The following is a 17,800-nucleotide window of genomic DNA, read 5'->3' as shown; positions in this document are numbered from 1 at the left end:
AGAAAAATTTTGAACTCATTAATACATTTATCAGGTTTTTTTGGTTACCCACTAGAATTCTTTTCACTGCTTTTTACTTCATAAGTACTTCATTTTAGGAAACTCTACAGAAATGAATAACACATGATAAAGTGTATATAGATTTTTAATCACTCTTAGACGACAGCCTTAATGAGTAAAGTCTTGATTAATTCCTTGTGATGATTTAAGTAGTTGACAGAGAAGACATTTTCCTCATTTCTATCTATGGCTCTCATGACAGGATCTTAGCCTTTCCTTTTTCCTGTTGGCATGACTAACAAACCAAGAGTGTGCCAAGAAATAAATTATTACTAATAGCAATAATAGCAATAATAGCAATAATAGCAATAATAGCAATAATAATAACAATAATAATAATAATAGTAGTAGTAGTAGTAGTAGTAACTTAGGTGGTTTGAGAAGTCCTTCTAGCTGCTACATTTTTAATGCATTTCCAGAAGATCTGAAGACCAGGATCTGGCAGAACTTACAATTTTGAGAAGGAAAGTCCTGTTCTCACTCACTCACTTAATTCCACTTCCTACTGAGCTTTCAAAAGATATTCCATAAATATTGGGACTAATCAAGCCTGATTTCTGTGGATTTGTATCTCGTGCTTGAGGAGAGATCTCAGTTGGAAGGATTCTTGTATTGGCTGAAGATTTTGCCTGTTTAGATTCTCGGGTATTGCACCCAATGTTTCTTATCAATCATCTCTAAATATGAAGTTTGCAGAGCTCAGCTTTATTGGAGGTGTTTTCCCCTCTTCCAATTAGCCTAAAATTAGCCAATAATTTGTGGAGAGAAGCACTGACAGCCTCATGTCCAGAGCATTTGGCTCTGTCTCATTTCTAGATTCTCACCAAGGGACTCATGGCAGAGAGAGCTGAGATTGCCCTGAGATGATCCCACCCAGATTCTCCAAAGCTTTATTGTCTCACTTTCTCTCAGCTGCTTCCTTCCATGTCCTGTGTGATGCTGTGGAAGCTGGCCATCCTCTTCCTCTGATATTTAACACAGGGAGGATCCAGCCTTGCTGGCCAAGGGTTTTTAGGGCTCCTCATCCTCCTCATCACCACTTGGTTGCTTTTATAAGGCACAAAACAATTGGAACTTTGAAGATTTGCCATGAAGTACCCACAGAATTGCAGAAACCAGTTCTTGTTTTCCTTTTGCCATTTAGCACCCCTGGCAAAATGGCAGTGCAGCTCAGGTATGAAAAATAATATTTGTAGGAGGAATATAAGAAATCTATTTAACAGACTTTAAACAGGAATATATGATGATGATAAAAAATTGCAGATCTATGGGATTTGACAGAAGATATTGAGGAAAACATATCTGAAGGTGTAAAGATGACGAATTTAGGTTTGTGTATGGAATCTGCACAAATTTCTGTGTTCACTAATAATTCAAATGAAGCAATGACCAGTTGGCCTGTGTTTGTTCATTCTCCTTAGGAATGTCTTGACTTTAGATTCTACTTCTAGTCCTCCCCATGTGCTGTAAAATGATGTGGATTCCCATTTAGTTCAGAAACACAATGGCCTGCACTGTTTTAAAACTTGAAATGAATACAAGGATAGCCTAAATAAGGAAAATGAGTTGTGTGGGACACTCATATTTCACCTAATTTTCCTTTCCCATTCACTGTCTGCTCTCATACCAAAATGCACAGTATGCACATAAATAGGATTTTACCAGTACATATCTCCCAGCATTTAGGATAGCAACATTTAAGTTTAAAGCACACTGCTAAGAAAAACTCAAACAATTAGAAACAAGAAGAGTTAAAGCACCACTCCTCCCTGTATTTGGAGATAAACCACTTAGATTATTTAGAAAAATATAATGTTTCAGTTATACAGCACCTATGAACAAAAAGATGAGGAGGGATGAGAAACAGGCAGCAGGAAAACAAGTCTGACTTGAAATGTACAGGTCAGCTTGGATGCAGAGGAGGAGAGACCACAGGAACTCTTTGGTGGCTCTTTGAGCTCTGACCTCTGTGGATTGAGGCAGCTGCAGCAGTTCAGCACCAGGGAAAGAGGTCAGGGGAGGGTTTTGGCAGAGAATTCAGGTCAGACATGATATTGTATTTCCCCCTTTTCCTCTGAGTGAGAGCTGTTATCTCAGATGCACATCCAAAACTGATTAAAACATTATCATTTAAAGTGACAGCAAGAGAGAGGAGAGGATTTAAGGAGGCTCTACAGAGCATTACATTGGCAGAAGGGTAAACAAGGGGGGGAACATGATGTAGCCTTCATAACCTCCTAAAAAATTGAGGATCCAGGATTGCTCTCCAAGCCCTTGGGTATAAGAGAGTGGAAAGCTCCTCTCTATCATGCCCATGGGGTTTTTACACCTCATCAGGAGGTGAAATTAGAGCAGAAAGCATATGAGGGGGAAATAGAGGTGAAAATGGAGATGTTGGGGTGAGGGACAGACTTCCCAAAACTACTGTGCTGGACAAGAGGGGAAAACCTACTAATGCAGCAAGAGGCAGATGTGTCCTGGGAACAGAGGTCAGGGCAGGAATTACCCACAGACAGCAGGAGACAGGGAAAGTGCAGTTCAGGCAAAGCCAGGAGAAATCAGGGCATGGCAGGGCTTGTCCCCATCAGTGGGGGACAGAGCAGAAATCCCTACAAAGAGCAGAAATCCCTACAAAGAGCAGAAACCCCTGCACAGAGCAGAAATCCCTACAAAGAGCAGAAATCCCTACACTTATGGGTCTCAGCCTGGGAAGGACAGAGAGTGGTGGCAGAGAACCTGTTCTCAGATGGTAAAACCATCCTGGGAGTAAGAAATGCCTGTAGGAACCCACACAGGGTTGCTGCAGATTCATTCCCATCACTTTCAGAGCTGAATTACAGAAAACCAGGGTAAATCCCAGCTGGTTTTAGGTGCAGCATTTCTGAGCAGGGCAGACACAGGCAGAAATATGAGGTTTTCAACCCTCCCTTCTCCAGCAAAAGAGGACGTGAGGAAAAGCTCTCATTGTTACAGTGAGGAATAGGGTTAAAATCTAGCAGAAAAGCTTAGAAAGGCATAATTAAATGCATGTAGTTAATTAAATCACTTCATTTAAGAATTACTAAATAAATGAGGAAAGTAATAGACATCTGTACTGAATAATCTTAAGCAAGATTAAAATCAGTGAAATTTTAAAAAATAATGAAATATTTATATCAAAGCTAGTAGAAATGTAATGGATCTGTTTACCACTGACTTCTGGGAATACTAGCATTAAAAAAAGGTAAGCATATTGGAAAATTAGGGAATCATTCCTTAAGGATAGCATTAAAACACTGGGAACATTTGATTTAAAAGAGTTCTTCAGAATCTAGGGTGGGAAAAAAACTTGGGAAATACTGCAAAAGCCCCATTAAGATTTTAAGGTTTATCTTGGCAAACTTATAGGAGGGAATATAAAATGTAGCAATGTGCAGCGGGTAGAAATTACTGAGGCTCCTTCTAGGATTATTCTTTCTCTGAGAAGCCCAGCAGCTTGGTAGCAAGAAGGAGATGGTGGAGAGGGAAGGGTCTGACTAAGTTTTTAAAACTAAAAATTTGCAACACTTTGAAAAATTCCTAGAAAGAGGAGGAGGCAATGTGCTTTTGTTGAAGTTATGCACAATAAGTTTGAAAATACATCACAAGGAATAGTCTCTAGATAATTTGGTTAAGGTGTGACTAGAAAGGTTTTTTCTGCAGAAAATATTTTCTTACTGAATGTGTATACACATTTATTTCAAGGCAAAATGTTGTGAGTCATCATGAATACATGAATCCTGCTAATTGCATAATAAACACAAACCAGGAAAAGAACAAGGTAAGAGCAGAGAGTTCTTTCCCCATGAAGTCAACATCAATGTTTTGCTTTTTTGCTGACATAATGTAGGAGAGAGTGGTCTAAACAAAAAATGGGTATAATCAGACTAAAACAATAGCAGAAAATAATTTTATATAGTTTCAAAGGCTTTATCCCGATGATAAAATTTCCCAGGAAATCACTCCTGCAGCTCCCCTACCCACCCCAAACACTCCAGGGTTTTTCATTAGTTTCAAGACTCTAGATAGGAAAATCCACATTATTTTCTGTGCCTCATTGCTCTCTGTGCTCTCTGTCACAGAGTGAGGGATTACCATATTCCCCTCTATCATTGTCACCACTTTTAATGAAGGGATGGGACTATTTTCAGGCCAGGAACGATTTATTGCTCAGATAAACATCAGCCTCAGAGGCTGTAAGATTTTAAAGGAGCAAGCAGTTGGCTCAAGAGTAGTCACATTTTTTTTTGTTACAAGGCAATATAGAGCTTTCTAACCCAATGGACAATTGCCACAGGGTTTATTTTGTTTTTCTAACCTATCACCTTTACCTCTACTGCACTGTGGATACTTTTGCCCAATTGGCTTCTGTCTCACATGCACACATTGGCATCTATTACAACTTCTAACCTCTCAGCTTATTCTGTACAACCACACCCCTACATTATAAACCCTTTACCATCTTATCAGTACAGTTTCTCACTTACTTAAGGCATCTCACTTACTTAAGGCATATTCTTACTTATAACTATAGAAACATAATTTTATGGTTTTTCTGCTTAAATCTGTGTATTGATTTTTTACATCAAGCCACGCTTCTCCCAAGGCTGCAGATCAGACCCTTCCTTGTCTGTGGAAGTTTCTGTATTTCTGATTCCCATACCCCTCTGTTTCACACTTCCCATCTGTGGAAACCCAGGGCACAGGGAATATTTCTCTGTCTGCTCTGGGGTGCCCTGACCCCCAGGGCAGCTCTGACTCTGACCCTCATTCATGGAGAAAGTTTCCCAGACTTCAAGATAAACTAGAACCCACAAAAGTGTGAAATAGAGTAGTGTAGGTGTATCACTTGGTTGAGGTTTGGGAATTTTAGTATGTTGTGGGTGGAAGGAAGATGGAGGGCACAGGGTGTGGTCCTGTGTTTCTTCTTCATGCTGCTTCTTCCTTCTTCTCCATGGGTTTGGGTGGCATTTTGTAATTGGGCAGAAAAGTCCCCATTGCAGCTCTTTGGGATCAGTTATTGGGTTAAAAGGGGAAATAATCCACGTGTTAGTTCTTCATTGGATAGTTTAGTCTTAAAAGTCCTTGGAACAAGAGATTGTTGGCCATTTTGTGCCTGTAATGAAAAGCTGCAGAACTCACAGCAGTGAGACTGTTTTACTGATCAGAAATAATAACCTGAGTGTGAACATGAAACACCATCTCAAGTGCCTTCAATCCAGACCCAGAGAAACCCACAGCTGGTACCCCAGCAACTGGGACCCCCACACCCATCAAACAGATCCCACCACACAATACCGATGAATCCCACTTAATTAGCGCCTTTCAAAGCAATTACACCTCCTCACCTCTGACGATTAATTGGCTTTGGTGCTCCACAGCTGCTGCATCGTTCCTGGCTATGCAGGTGTAGTTCCCGTTGTGCATCAGGGACAGGTTGGAGATCCTCAGGGAGCTGGTGAAGTCGATGTTGTCGATGGTGACGCCCAGGCTGGCGGGGATGGGCCGCCCGTCCTTCTGCCACGTGATGGTGATGGGCAGGTCCCCCGAAACCACCACGCAGGGGATGAACACCCTCTGCCCGATGGAGAAGCGAGGGAACTCGAACGGCTGGATGAAAGGTGGGACTGGAAGGAGAGAGGGAAAGAGAGGGCTGTTGAAGCCACGGCCTTGGTTGTGGAAATAACATAATGGGGCATGTGTGCAGGGTGGGATTGATGGGTTTTAGCTTTTCTGTTTTTAATATATTTTATATCTTTAATATTTTCATTTATTATTTTAAATATTTCATATATTTTAATATACAGTATTTTAATATTTAATATATTTTTTAATCCTGCAATTCTTTAGTGTGCAGCTCTAAACTCCATATACAGTCATAGCTACAGCTTTCCCACTTTGGTCAGACAACACAATTCCTCTCCAGGCCTGGGGATCGAGGACATCTCACTGTCTCCGGCCCTGAGAAATATTCTGATATTTCATATATTTTTAATCCTGAAATTCTTTACAGTATAGCTCTAAATTCCATATACAGTCCTAGCTACTGCTTTCCCAGTTTGGTCAGACACAACAATTCCTGTCTGGTTCTAGGGATCAAGGATACCTTACTGTCTCAAGCCCTGAGGAATGTGAAAAAAGTGAGTTGGGGGGAGCAAACTTGGGGTAAATGACTTTATTACCTGAAGATGTAATTGAAAAATTAACCTCCAATATGCAAATGGACCAAACTTATAAAAGTGTGAAAACCCGTGACTTGTCATTCATTTTGGTATGGGGTACTGTCACCACTTTTAATGAAGGAATGGGACAATTTTCAGGCTAAGAACAATTTATTGCTCAGATAAACATCAGTCTCAGAGACTGTGAGATTTTTGGTATTTTGTAAAATTTGGTATTCATCTACCCTAAACGTGCCTGAAGGTCCTTCAATAAATATAGCCACTTTTTATTACCTTAATTTTGTCTGGCCTCTGTTTTCAGGTAGCCATAAAAAGGCATCAGGATGTGCAGAATCTACACCTCTGACAGCCACAAAGCATTGTTTAGCAGGAAAAATCCCATTTTTGCAAACACCTTCTCATTTCTTGGCCATCTAGTGCATAAGCAGAGATGACAAGCAGGGGAAGTCCTGGCTTGTAGAGACACCTGCCTTCACCGGCAGACCCCTAAAAAAGGATCAGGCAGCTCTTCCAGGAGTCACAGCCCTGCCAGCTCTTCCAGAAGTCACAGCATTGCCAGTTTGAGGCTCTCCAGGGCTGCTAGCAGTGATATTGCCAGGAAGAGCTCAGCAGATTTCAATGTCTGGTCCAAGGGCCTTGCTTAAAGGTCATGGAATAGACCTGGAAGAGGCTCCAGCTTTGCTCTGGGGTGTGATGACAAGGAGTGTGAGCTTCCCTAACTGCCTCTAGCACTTATTTCTTAATCTTTCAAGTCACAATTCTCACTAAGATTGCAGGAAGGGGAAGTACTTGTAGGACAACCAATTAAAGTAAAACTGATTTCTAATCAGAGGGATGGTGCAAGACATGAATGTTCAAGTTGGAATTTAATTCCATCTAAGCATATTCTGCCTAATAAATATTTTTTTAATTTGCTTTTCTTATTTTTTTAAACCATATTATTCTCTAGCTGAACCAAAAAAACATTTAAAAATTACCATATTTTCTACCAAAGTAAAGAACTCTACTTGTTAAAATAATTTTGTTTTAAGGTGTTTTTAATAAAAACTAGTGAAACAGACACATTAAATAAACATAGAAAAAATAATGGGGCTGCCATGTTTTCTTTGGGTTGTGGTTGGAACATTTACTAAAAAATTGGTAAATTGAGAGGCAAATACTTGTCCGGATCAAAGAATCAAAATCTTCTGCCCTTCTCAGGGGACCATTGAAACAACCAGGGCATTGATCTCAGACAGGTTTTTATCCATCACTCCTGAAAGGGCTTCACAACCAACTTTGCCAGCAGTACTCAAATCCTGATTTATCAAAAGAGAAGGTTCCTAGAGGTTATGCACCTCAGATATAGAAGTGCAATCTCCTATTGCCTGGGAGATCACTTACACCTAATCTGTACTACATTTGAACAGGAAAGATGGAAGGATACCCAGAGCAGAACATTTATAGTGATGGATATGTTTGAACTCCAGGAGAAAATGGAGTTGGTGGCTTTATCTAATTGTATTTCTTTTGTCCTTTTCCCCTTCATAAATTGTAAGGTTGTGGTTTCCCCAGAGTTGAAGCAGAAAAAAAATAAAATCTCTCAAGTGGTTGCAGTGTGTGCCCATGGACTTCCCAGCAGCATTTTTCCTCCTTTTATCAGTGTCCTATTTCTGGGATGCAGGGACAAGTTGGTGGCCACTGAGTAGCTCCAGGCATTTCCTTCGATCCAAATATTGGGTCCTCCATTAGGAGTAAGAAAGTTCATCAAACGTGGCAAGAAAGTCAACGGAGGGGATTCTGTCCCTCTGTCCCCTCAGGTGATTTCCCACCTCCAGGCCCAGCGCAGGGAGGAGCTGGAGCTGCTGCAGAGCCCAGAGGAGGCTCCAGGATGGGCAGAGGATGGAGCAGCTCTGCTGGCAGGAAAGGCTGGCACAGCTGGCATTGCTCACCTGCACAGGAGAAGCTTTGGGCTGAGCTCAGGGTGGCCTTGCAGGGCCTGGAGGAGCCCCAGGAAAGCTGGAGAGAGACAATTGCCAGGGGATGCAGGGACAGCACACAGGGAATGGCTGCCAGTGCCAGAGGGCAGGGCTGGGTGGGATCTTGGGAATGAGGAATTGTTCCCTGGCAGGGTGGGCCGGGCTGGGATGGAATTCCCAGAGCAGCTGTGGCTGCCCCTGGATCCCTGGCAGTGCCCAAGGCCAGGCCAGGCCAGGCAGTGGGAGCCATTCCCTGTGTGCTGTCCCTGCATGCCCTGGCAATTGTCTCTCTCCAGCTTTCCTGGGGCTCCTCCAGGCCCTGCAAGGCCACCCTGAGCTCAGCCCAAAGCTTCTCCTGTGCAGGTGAACAATGCCAGCTGTGCCAGCCTGAGAGGACAGAGGGACAGAGGGACACTGGGGCTTGGAGCAGCCTGGGACAGTGGAAGGTGTCCCTGCCATGGCAGGGGTGGCTCTGGATGAGCTTTGAGGTCCCTTCCACCCCAAACCATTCTGTGATTTATAATTCCATGACTCCAGGCCCCCCAGAGGACTAAGGCCTTGTTCAAAGCCATGTTCAAATGGTTGTGCAGATTCTCCTCACAGTGCAGGAGGTTGACAAATACAAGTTTGGTATTAACTCCACAGTTTCCAGCACAGCCACGGTGCCATTTGATGAGGGGAAGTTGTGACCATGCTCAGGTGCCACAGAGAAGTGACATCAGGGACAGGAAAACACAATTCATCCTTCCAGGCCTTCACTGGCTTTCCCAAGAGTGCCTCACTGTCGGGGTTTGGAAAAGCGCCACTGCCATCCCTTTTTCTCACTTTTCCTGTCTGCCATCTCTCTAATTGCTAAAACCTGTCTTTTGGCATTCTGAAAACCTGGTAGATGAGGCATAGAAAAAAAAGAAAAAAGGAAACTTGGTATAAATGACTGTGTTTATTTGAACTTTGAGCACTGGAAAGTACCTCCTTGTTCACTTGGGGACTTTTGCTGTCACAAAGTGAGGCAAAATACCTGCAGCCTCTTGGAATTACCTTAGCCCAGCTGGCTCATTCACATGAAATATCTCAGATTTTTTTCTCAGCAGAAAAAAATTCTCTTAGCATTTATTGACAAGCAGTTCATAATATGAATGGGAATGAGAAATTAACTGTGTGTCTTTCAAAAGGTTTGGCCATAAATTTTCCCCTTGATAAGTATAAATACCTCCTAAGTGCCAAGTCCTCCCCTTACTTTCTGCCCAAACCCTTCTCTTCACCTCAGACACCATTACTGAAAAATGCACTAAAATTCACAACAGGGTGGCAAATTACTTCTGTATTTTCTGCTGAGTGTGTAACAAATTTGAGCCAATCTTTCACAGACAAAATGATATCAAAAGTCAGACAAAATATTGCCCAAGGATAATAATGTGCCTCTTCACTCTCCATCTCCCTGATGAAGAAAACAGGGAGAAAGATCATTAGGTGACATTGAAATGTTTTTCAGAAAATATTGATTTGCAAGGCTGCATTTACCAGCTCTAAAATACAAGTAGCAGCCTGCAGAGTATTTCAGAAATTGGCTGAAATATTTTTAGGCAGCACATTATCCTTGTATTCAGGTTTTTAAGATACAGAGGAAACCAACATTTCTGCTTCATAAAATATAATGTATATTCGACCTGCAGCAGCTTGCAGTCCTTAGGATGAGCTTATTTTAAAAGCCAGTGTGTAATTTAAAAATCAGTACTTAGAAGCAAGTAAATAGTCTTGCAAAAACTTTGAAGTATTGAGGAATGTTTTTCAGCTATGGTATTCACCAGTTTAAATTGACAAAAAAAGGTTTTTTATGAGCTATCATAGGAGATAAACTTTCTTTCTGCTCATTTGAAAAAGGAAATGACCACCAAAAAAATCACTTATTAAAAATTTATGATGATATCCAGCAAATAATTTCTGAAATATAACATTTTCTGTCTCTATCAATATCTGCAGTGAAAAATAGAGATATACCCTTGATAGAAGAAAATATTATGATTATTATGATTATGATTAAGAAAATAATATCATTAACCAGCATGAGGAGGCTTTTTTGCACACTAAAGCTGTACCATTGCCAAACAGCACTAAAAAAATAAGGGTATATAGTACTTTGAGAGACAAAATTTACAGCAGGACAGATGTATTTAAAATCTGCTTAAAATACTTCAATGTGTGTTTATATAATTTACTTCCCTATGCATAGCTTTAGCTTGACAAAATTTCAGAGCTTGCATTTGATTTTTTTGGTTACATATATATATATATATAGCTATTATGCTGTTTTTTATATAAATTGTTCCAGGGAAAATTTACAGTAAGAGAAATGTATTTAAAATCTGTTTAAAATACTTCAGTGTGTGTTTCCATACTTTACTCCCCTATACATACCTTTAGTTTGACCATATTTCAGAGCTTACATTTGATTTTTTGATGAAATTATGCTATTTTATGTATAAGTTGTTCCATCTTAACCAGAGAGAGAATAGTTTTTGTGCTTGTGTACATGGAAGGGATATTTTTCTCTACCCACAACAGGCAGAAGAGTGGAAATCTCTGCTTCATGCCACCAAGTGCTGTGTCCTGGGAATGCTTTATAGATGAGAGCTTGAATTAAGTGTCTATTTAAGAAGAGGAACATGGGCCAGCCTCATTAGTGCTAATACAGGAAGATTTAAATTATGTTTTTGTGCCCTAGCAAGGTCTTCTGTACCTCTGGGGGACTGCTGGAAAGGAGGGCAAGGAGGGCTTCCACGCTGCTCTCCATTAGCAGAGGAACATCCTTAATTTCTTGCCCTCCGTTCCATGGGAGTTTTGCTGGGAGGAGCTGCTGAGATGATTCACTGAGACAGAGCATCCTGCAGATCTCCTGTCTCCTGCAGCAGCCAGCTGAACATGGTGTTCTGCACAGCAAAACCAGAATCATCCCCTGCTTCATCATTATAAACATCTCCCTGATGGCTTTTCTTGCAACATCACTGTTGCAGGGGCTGTGTCTGCAATAGGAAATACTTTTGGCAATGAATATTTATGGCTGATGCAAAATCACAGCCACCAGGCTATGCAGTCCCTTAGGGCAGCTGTGTGACTCCAGATTTCATGCACTGGGAGTGAAAAAGCCAAAATTATCTCTGCAGAAACCCTACCATGGGCTACCAATTTTTAGATTTTCACAGTCCCCACTGCCCCTATTCCCCTTTCCTGCCATCCAACACTCACAGGATCCCTGATGCTGCAGTGGGAGCTTCTCCAAAAGGAGAGAGCATTTGAAATGTTGTATGGGAATCAAAATCATGTCTCATCCATCCTATGCAGTCCCTTAGGGCAGCTGTGTGCCCCCATGTTTCATGCACTGGGAGTGAAAAGGCCAAAATTATTTTGTCTCTGCACAGACCCTACCATGGGCTAGCAATTTTTAGGTTTTCACAGCTATCCAGTCCCCACTGCCCTTTCCTGCCATCCAAAAACTCACAGGCTCCCTGATGCTGCAGTGGAAGCTTCTCCAAAAGATGAGACAATTTAAAATGTTGTGTGGGAATCGAAATCATGTCTCATCCATCCTATGCACTCTCTTAGGGCAGCTGTGTGACCCCAGATTTCGTGCACTGGGAGTGAAAACACCAAAATTATTTTGTCTCTGCACAGACCCTACCATGGGCTAGGAATTTTCAGGTTTTCACAGCTATCCAGTCCCTGTTCCCCTTTCCTGCCATCCAAGACTCAGAGGCTCCCTGATGCTGCAGTGGGAGCTTCTCCAAAAGGAGAGACCATTTAAAATGTTGTGTAGAAACCAAAAGTGCTTTTAAGTCATGTCTCATGCATCCTATGCAGTCTCTTAGGGCAGCTGTGTGACCCCAGATTTCGTGCACTGGGAGTGAAAAAGCCAAAATTGTCACTGTGCAAACCCTACCATGGGCAAGCAATTTTTAGGTTTTCACAGCCATCACAGTCCCTATTCCCCTTTCCTGCCATCCAACACTCACAGGATCCCTGATGCTGCAGTGGGAGCTTCTCCAAAAGGAGAGACCATTTAAAATGTTGTGTAGAAACCAAAAGTGCTTTTAAGTCATGTCTCATCCATCTGTGGAACCCTGTCCTTTCAGCCTCCTTTGTGAGGAGAAAAGTGCAAGCCCTTATCATCCTGAAACACCCTGCAAAGCTGGGGTGGTGGGGAGCTCACTTCCCTGCCCAAGGGGATGAATTTGCTTTATTTATTTGTGAGAGAGAAAACCTTGATGTGAAGATAAGACAGCAGCTGCAGTATTTTCATGCAACAAGCTGATCCCTTCATTGGTGAAGTACTTCCTAATTAAAGGCCTCACTTTTGGAACCTGCTCCAGAGATATTGCTCTTGTTCAGCCCCTACCTGATTTAAAGTGATTTTTGTCCTCAGGTATCACTGTGAAAAGTCCAACTAAATCACCAGAGCCAAAAGATAATTGACAAAATAAACACAGAAAAAGAGCAAGAAAACACCTTAAAATCTTAAGTAAACAAATCTGCACTGTAAGACAGTGAAGAGGGCCAGTTTTTGATAAAAATAGTATACAAAGCATCTTGAACTCCTTAATTGAGCCACTTATTGAAGTGTTAAGGCTCATTTCACATTGGTTGTATAATTCCCAAATAAATACATCCATACACAGACATAAATTATATTTGAAAGATAGAACATATAAAATGTGCACATAGAAAGATAGAACACATAAAATCCAGGGAGTTTTGATTTAGATTTAAATGAAAAGTTTTAGATTTGTGCATACTAATTCCTCGTCATGAATACTGGGATAGTGGTGAAACAACTTTAACAGACATTTTTGGGTGACCATTTCTGCAGTGTCAGGGGTGAAGTCATTAGAGGAGTTTCATTAGAAATGTATTGGTGCACAGTAAGAAACATCCAGATGATACTTGTGAGACTTTACAGAATGTAAATCAGGAATTTTAGTGCAAAGCTAACTTTAAGATGCTGAATGGCAAAAAAAATTTACACAGACCCGTCAAGAATATCAGCCTGTTCCACTCTTATTTTCAGGAATTTCTACAGGTCAGACACACTTGAGACATCCCTATCAAAGTGCAAATTCTCTTAAATCAGGCTCTGCCACTGCTTGTCCCCCAAAACTACTCCCCATGCCCATGATGGGACCTGAGAAGAATTCCTAAGTGCATTTTCCAGGATGTTTTGCACAATGGCGCATTCTCATCACTCTGACCACAGGGCCCTGCTGTGATTCCTGTACATGACAACTTCAGTCACTTTGAGGGGTCTGAGCATTTCTTTCCAAGGAAGTTGTGACAAGTTTGAGGGCATCCAAAACCATATAGCATGGGGGAGTGGAAAAAGGGCAGAAAGTGATATAATGAAAGAAAGATCTGAAAGACGTCAAGGCCAGAAGTTGGTTTTTTTCTGATTCAATCTATTGGCAAAGTCAGTCAGTAGGACAGATAAGATCTGAGATTTGTGCATGAAGCTCAACTCCCACTTGCTATAATCCACAATTCCAGGCTGAAGCATGCACAGATTAGCAGATTGATTGAAGAATCCTGCAAGATTTCCAATGATGATTTTTTCCTCTCTTGTGCCTGCATATTTTTCACTATCTAAACCAACCCTTCCTGAACTGATTTGCAATGCAAATTCACAAACAGAATTGCAGATATTAGAAAGAGCTAGACACTTCCTAGGAAAGATGAGGAGGATCTATTCAAAGAGTTGCAAACATGAAGCTATTTAGAAGTAGCCCCTGTTTGGTTTGCTTGTATTCTAACATGAAACAAGGCTGGTACAATTCCTTTTTGTGGTTCACAACAGGTGAGGTGCTCACTTTACATACAAGAACCTTTCTAAATCAATGAAATACATAAGCTCAACAAGATCAGAAACAGTCCTTTTGAACACCACACTTTTTATTTTAATGATGCTGTACCCTTCCCTCTCAGGGGCTTCTTTTTCAATTAATTCCTGTTGGAGAAGTGTGAATAGCAGCAGGCTGTTTACATGAGAATGTGTCCCATGAGACTGATGACAAGAAAATCATCACTTACTACTGATGGCTTTTACTGGAGCTGGAAAAACTATTACTATAAATTGCATAATAAAAAAAAAATGGAGATAATAACTCACTCCTGTTCTTAAAAGCTCTGAGATCTACTAAAATGCTGTAAAAGAGATGCTGCTATTATTATTTTAATATCCTTCAACTTTATTGTGTTTTTTTTTTTTTTAATGGAAATATGAAAATTAGACATAGGGTGGGTAATATAACTTCTTTCTTTGTTTGCCAACACTTCCCATGATGAGACTATTTTCATTTGCTTGAAGTTTGACTTTTGTTTGGGTAGCAGTTTGCCAGGCCAGGTGTCTGCCTCAGGCTGAGTCATTTCAGCTGGAAGATTTCAGCTACAATTCTTTGGCCATTTCCAAGAAGAAGGTGGGAGAGTGGGAAAACTGAGACATGGTAAATATCAATTTACCATAAAACCAGAAAAAAACCCCAAAACTAAGGTATTGTGAAACCTGAGAAGTCCCACCTGCCTCATGGATTTAGCAGTGGATTTCCAATTCAGGTGATGGCACCAGCCTCAGATGTTTTTACTGTACCTATAAAAGACATCACAATGGTGCCCAAATTTTGCATTCTGAGCCAAACCAAGTCAATAAATAAACAAAACCCCCACAGGATCAGATGTGGAGAGGATATTTTGCAGTGACAGAGTCCAAGCAGCCCTGAGCACATCCCAGCACTGCCTTTCAGTGTCTGGGTCAGTCAGGTGAGATTTCAGAAATCGGGGCAGATTTGTCACTCCAGTGTTTGAACCTGAAGGATGGCAGAGAGGACTGGAACTGGAGAATGGGAAAAAGGTTGGGGTATCCAATAGGAAAGGGTCATTTTGAGTCTTGAGAACAAGGCAGAGTGGAAATGAGAGCTGAGATGATAAACACTTTGAGTTCAGATTGATTTTGGAACCCAGAGAAGAGCCAGGACTTGGAAAAGGAAGAGCTGGAGAAAGCTGAGAAGGACAGGTCATTGTGAGAAGGAGTGAACAGAAAGTCTGCATCTTCTACAGAATATTCTTCTCTTTAGGATCTCTGATTCCAGCAGTTCTCTGCCTTTGGCAAATGTGTACAAACTCCTCTGGCAAACCACAACAGCTGGGCTGAACACAGAGCAAAAAACTGGGGCTGCTAAGAATAATTCTGTTCTTGGCAAAGAGTGTGCCAGTATCCTTAGCAAGGCTAATCTCAATTATTTCTGATGATGGCAGTAACTGCTGTTCCCACTTTGCAGGAGGCAAGGGAAAGGGGGTTCAGTTTACTTAACAAAAAAAAGCTAAAAATAAAATTACACCTAACATAGGCCAAAGCAACATGTGCTGAAAAGGTTTTATTACAGTTGCAAAGGTCAGCAAGTGTGGAATACAGAAATTAAGAATGTAAGTACAGTTGTGGTCTCCCTCTGTTACTTGTGCATTACAGGGTGGGTAGTTTGCATGGCTTTCTGTCAGAAATAAGAACTGGCCAAATAATTTGTCCAAATACAAAAAAAACCCCAAAAAAACCAAGTTGGCTTGATTTCCAAAAAGCCCTGTTGGAACTCAGGCATAGTTCCATGGGAGTTAAATCTGCCAAGCAGAAACCTGCACGTTCTCCTGGCAGCTCATGCACTCAGCCAGCTCAGGGCACTGCTGCCTCCCAAATCCAGATTTTGGGAGAGACAAGGGGAAGGCAAGAGCTGAGAGGAGAGAGCAGGGCAGGAATGACAGGACAGGACAGCAATGACATGTGGCTATGCAGATGAGGGCAGCAGTTATTCCTAAAAAATAGGACAAGAGATTTCACATGGCGTCTCATTGATTGTTCTGATCAGCAGGGCAAAGAAGCAGAGGATCTAAGGCCAAATACCACAGAAGTGCCCAGCTCCCAAGTTTTTGGCTTTCCCAGAGCCTGCTAGGTGGGAGCATGCACAGCAAGGCTCTGAAAGCCCCTCTAAGGTTCTCTGGAAGCCAACAGTTCATTTAAAATTATTGTCAAGAAATGTTCTCCTACCTATTCTCCTATCTGTGACCTTATCATGATTTCTGAAGGATGATTTAACTTTCATTTGGATGTTTGCAAATGTCAAAATACCCTGCAGAGTGGACAGCACTCTTGTGTTTGATAGCACACTCATGGTGTTGCATGTTTTTATTTAAATGCTGCTTTAAGCAAGTCTTCATCCCAGCCCAGAACCAGGATGCTTCACATGCTGGAGGATTTGGAAAGTGGAAAGTCAATGTGGCAGAGAGCTGCCAACTCTAAAAACCATTTGTTTGCCTAATGCAGATAAATGCTGGCCCGTAGAGCCAAATTCTGCATTTACCTTTGCCACAGATCTGTCAGATAAAGCTAATTAAATTACTAAAATCTGTCTTTCCCAGGGGGTTGCTAAGCTGGGTGACGTGACTGCTCTGAAGGAGGAAACAAAACTCTCAGGAGCAACTTCATTTCAATGGGAGCAGGGCTTTGAACATATAAATGCTACATAAAGGCAGGTGAACTGGAAAAATTAACCCATAAGCTTCTGAAATTGAATATACAAAAAATGTGTGGATATTTTTTAGTTCAGTTTGTGCCTTATTGCCATTTTTCCTGGTGACCCAGGTGGCTTTTGAAAATGAACACATTGTTTCTGAAACATTCTGATACCACAGAGATGATATACTCATGAGGAAATTTATAATTATGTCCTCAAAACAGAACATGGACAGGGAAAAAACCCAACTAAGTAACAGCTCATTCAGTGTCATCTATTGTGAGTCACGCTTCAGGTGAATGGTTTGAGGTCACCCACAAAGCTTGTAGCAGAACTGAGAGCAAAGCAAAGGACTTGTATTGAAGATGAACAATAATTCTCCCTCTGTTTTCTCTGGAAAAAAATATTTATACTGATGGTAGGAGAAGCTGAACTGTAAATAAGGATATTTGAGCATTGATTTTAACTTCCCTTATAATGTATTTCAGAGTACTTTTAACCTCCAGTATGCAAGCTGGACCATATTTTGTAATTTTTTGGTATCAAATAGAAGTGCTTAAAAATTCAACCCATTAGGTTTGGAATCTATAAAATGAAAAGGCAACACACACACACATTAATAATATTTTAAAGCACCAGGCCACTTTTGCCTCCCCCTAGTATGTTAGATAAAATCTGCTGTGGCACTGCTGACCTCAAGCTACAACAGCAGAACATTGAGAACTGTTCAGGTCTGACCTAAAAACCTCACCTGTGACATTTTGGGCTTTCTAGATGAAACCAGGCTATTAACCTTATTTTCAAATTACAATGTCTTTTCTAGGCTTGGAGCAACCTGGTCTAGTGGGAGGTAGAACCCCATCAAGGAAGTAAAATCATTGGCAAAAGTTACAGCTCAATCCAAATTGCTGGAGCTGGAAATCTGCTTTCTGGGGGAGGAATTGTCAAGTTGGAAACTGTAACCCGATAGAAGAAAAAGCAATATTTCACCTGAGATACTAGTTGGTGTTCTCAGTGACTGGTTTTGTTTCTATTTCAATGA

At 41.2% G+C, this 17,800-nt stretch overlaps 1 protein-coding gene across 2 annotated transcripts in view; it reads right to left on the bottom strand.

Annotated features, from left to right (window-relative positions):
* Positions 1–17,800, bottom strand: part of DSCAM (DS cell adhesion molecule) — a 404,264-nt gene that overhangs the window by 158,354 nt on the left and 228,110 nt on the right. For both annotated transcript variants that reach the window (XM_059493997.1, XM_059493996.1), the window contains exon 8: positions 5,427–5,705. In XM_059493997.1, coding sequence (XP_059349980.1) covers positions 5,427–5,705 — 279 coding nt within the window. The remainder of the gene's footprint in view (positions 1–5,426; positions 5,706–17,800) is intronic.

Source organism: Ammospiza nelsoni, chromosome 2 (genome assembly GCF_027579445.1).
Source record: "Ammospiza nelsoni isolate bAmmNel1 chromosome 2, bAmmNel1.pri, whole genome shotgun sequence".
In the NCBI taxonomy this organism is placed as follows: Eukaryota; Metazoa; Chordata; class Aves; order Passeriformes; family Passerellidae; genus Ammospiza; species Ammospiza nelsoni.
This window is presented reverse-complemented; position numbering and strand designations above follow the sequence as displayed.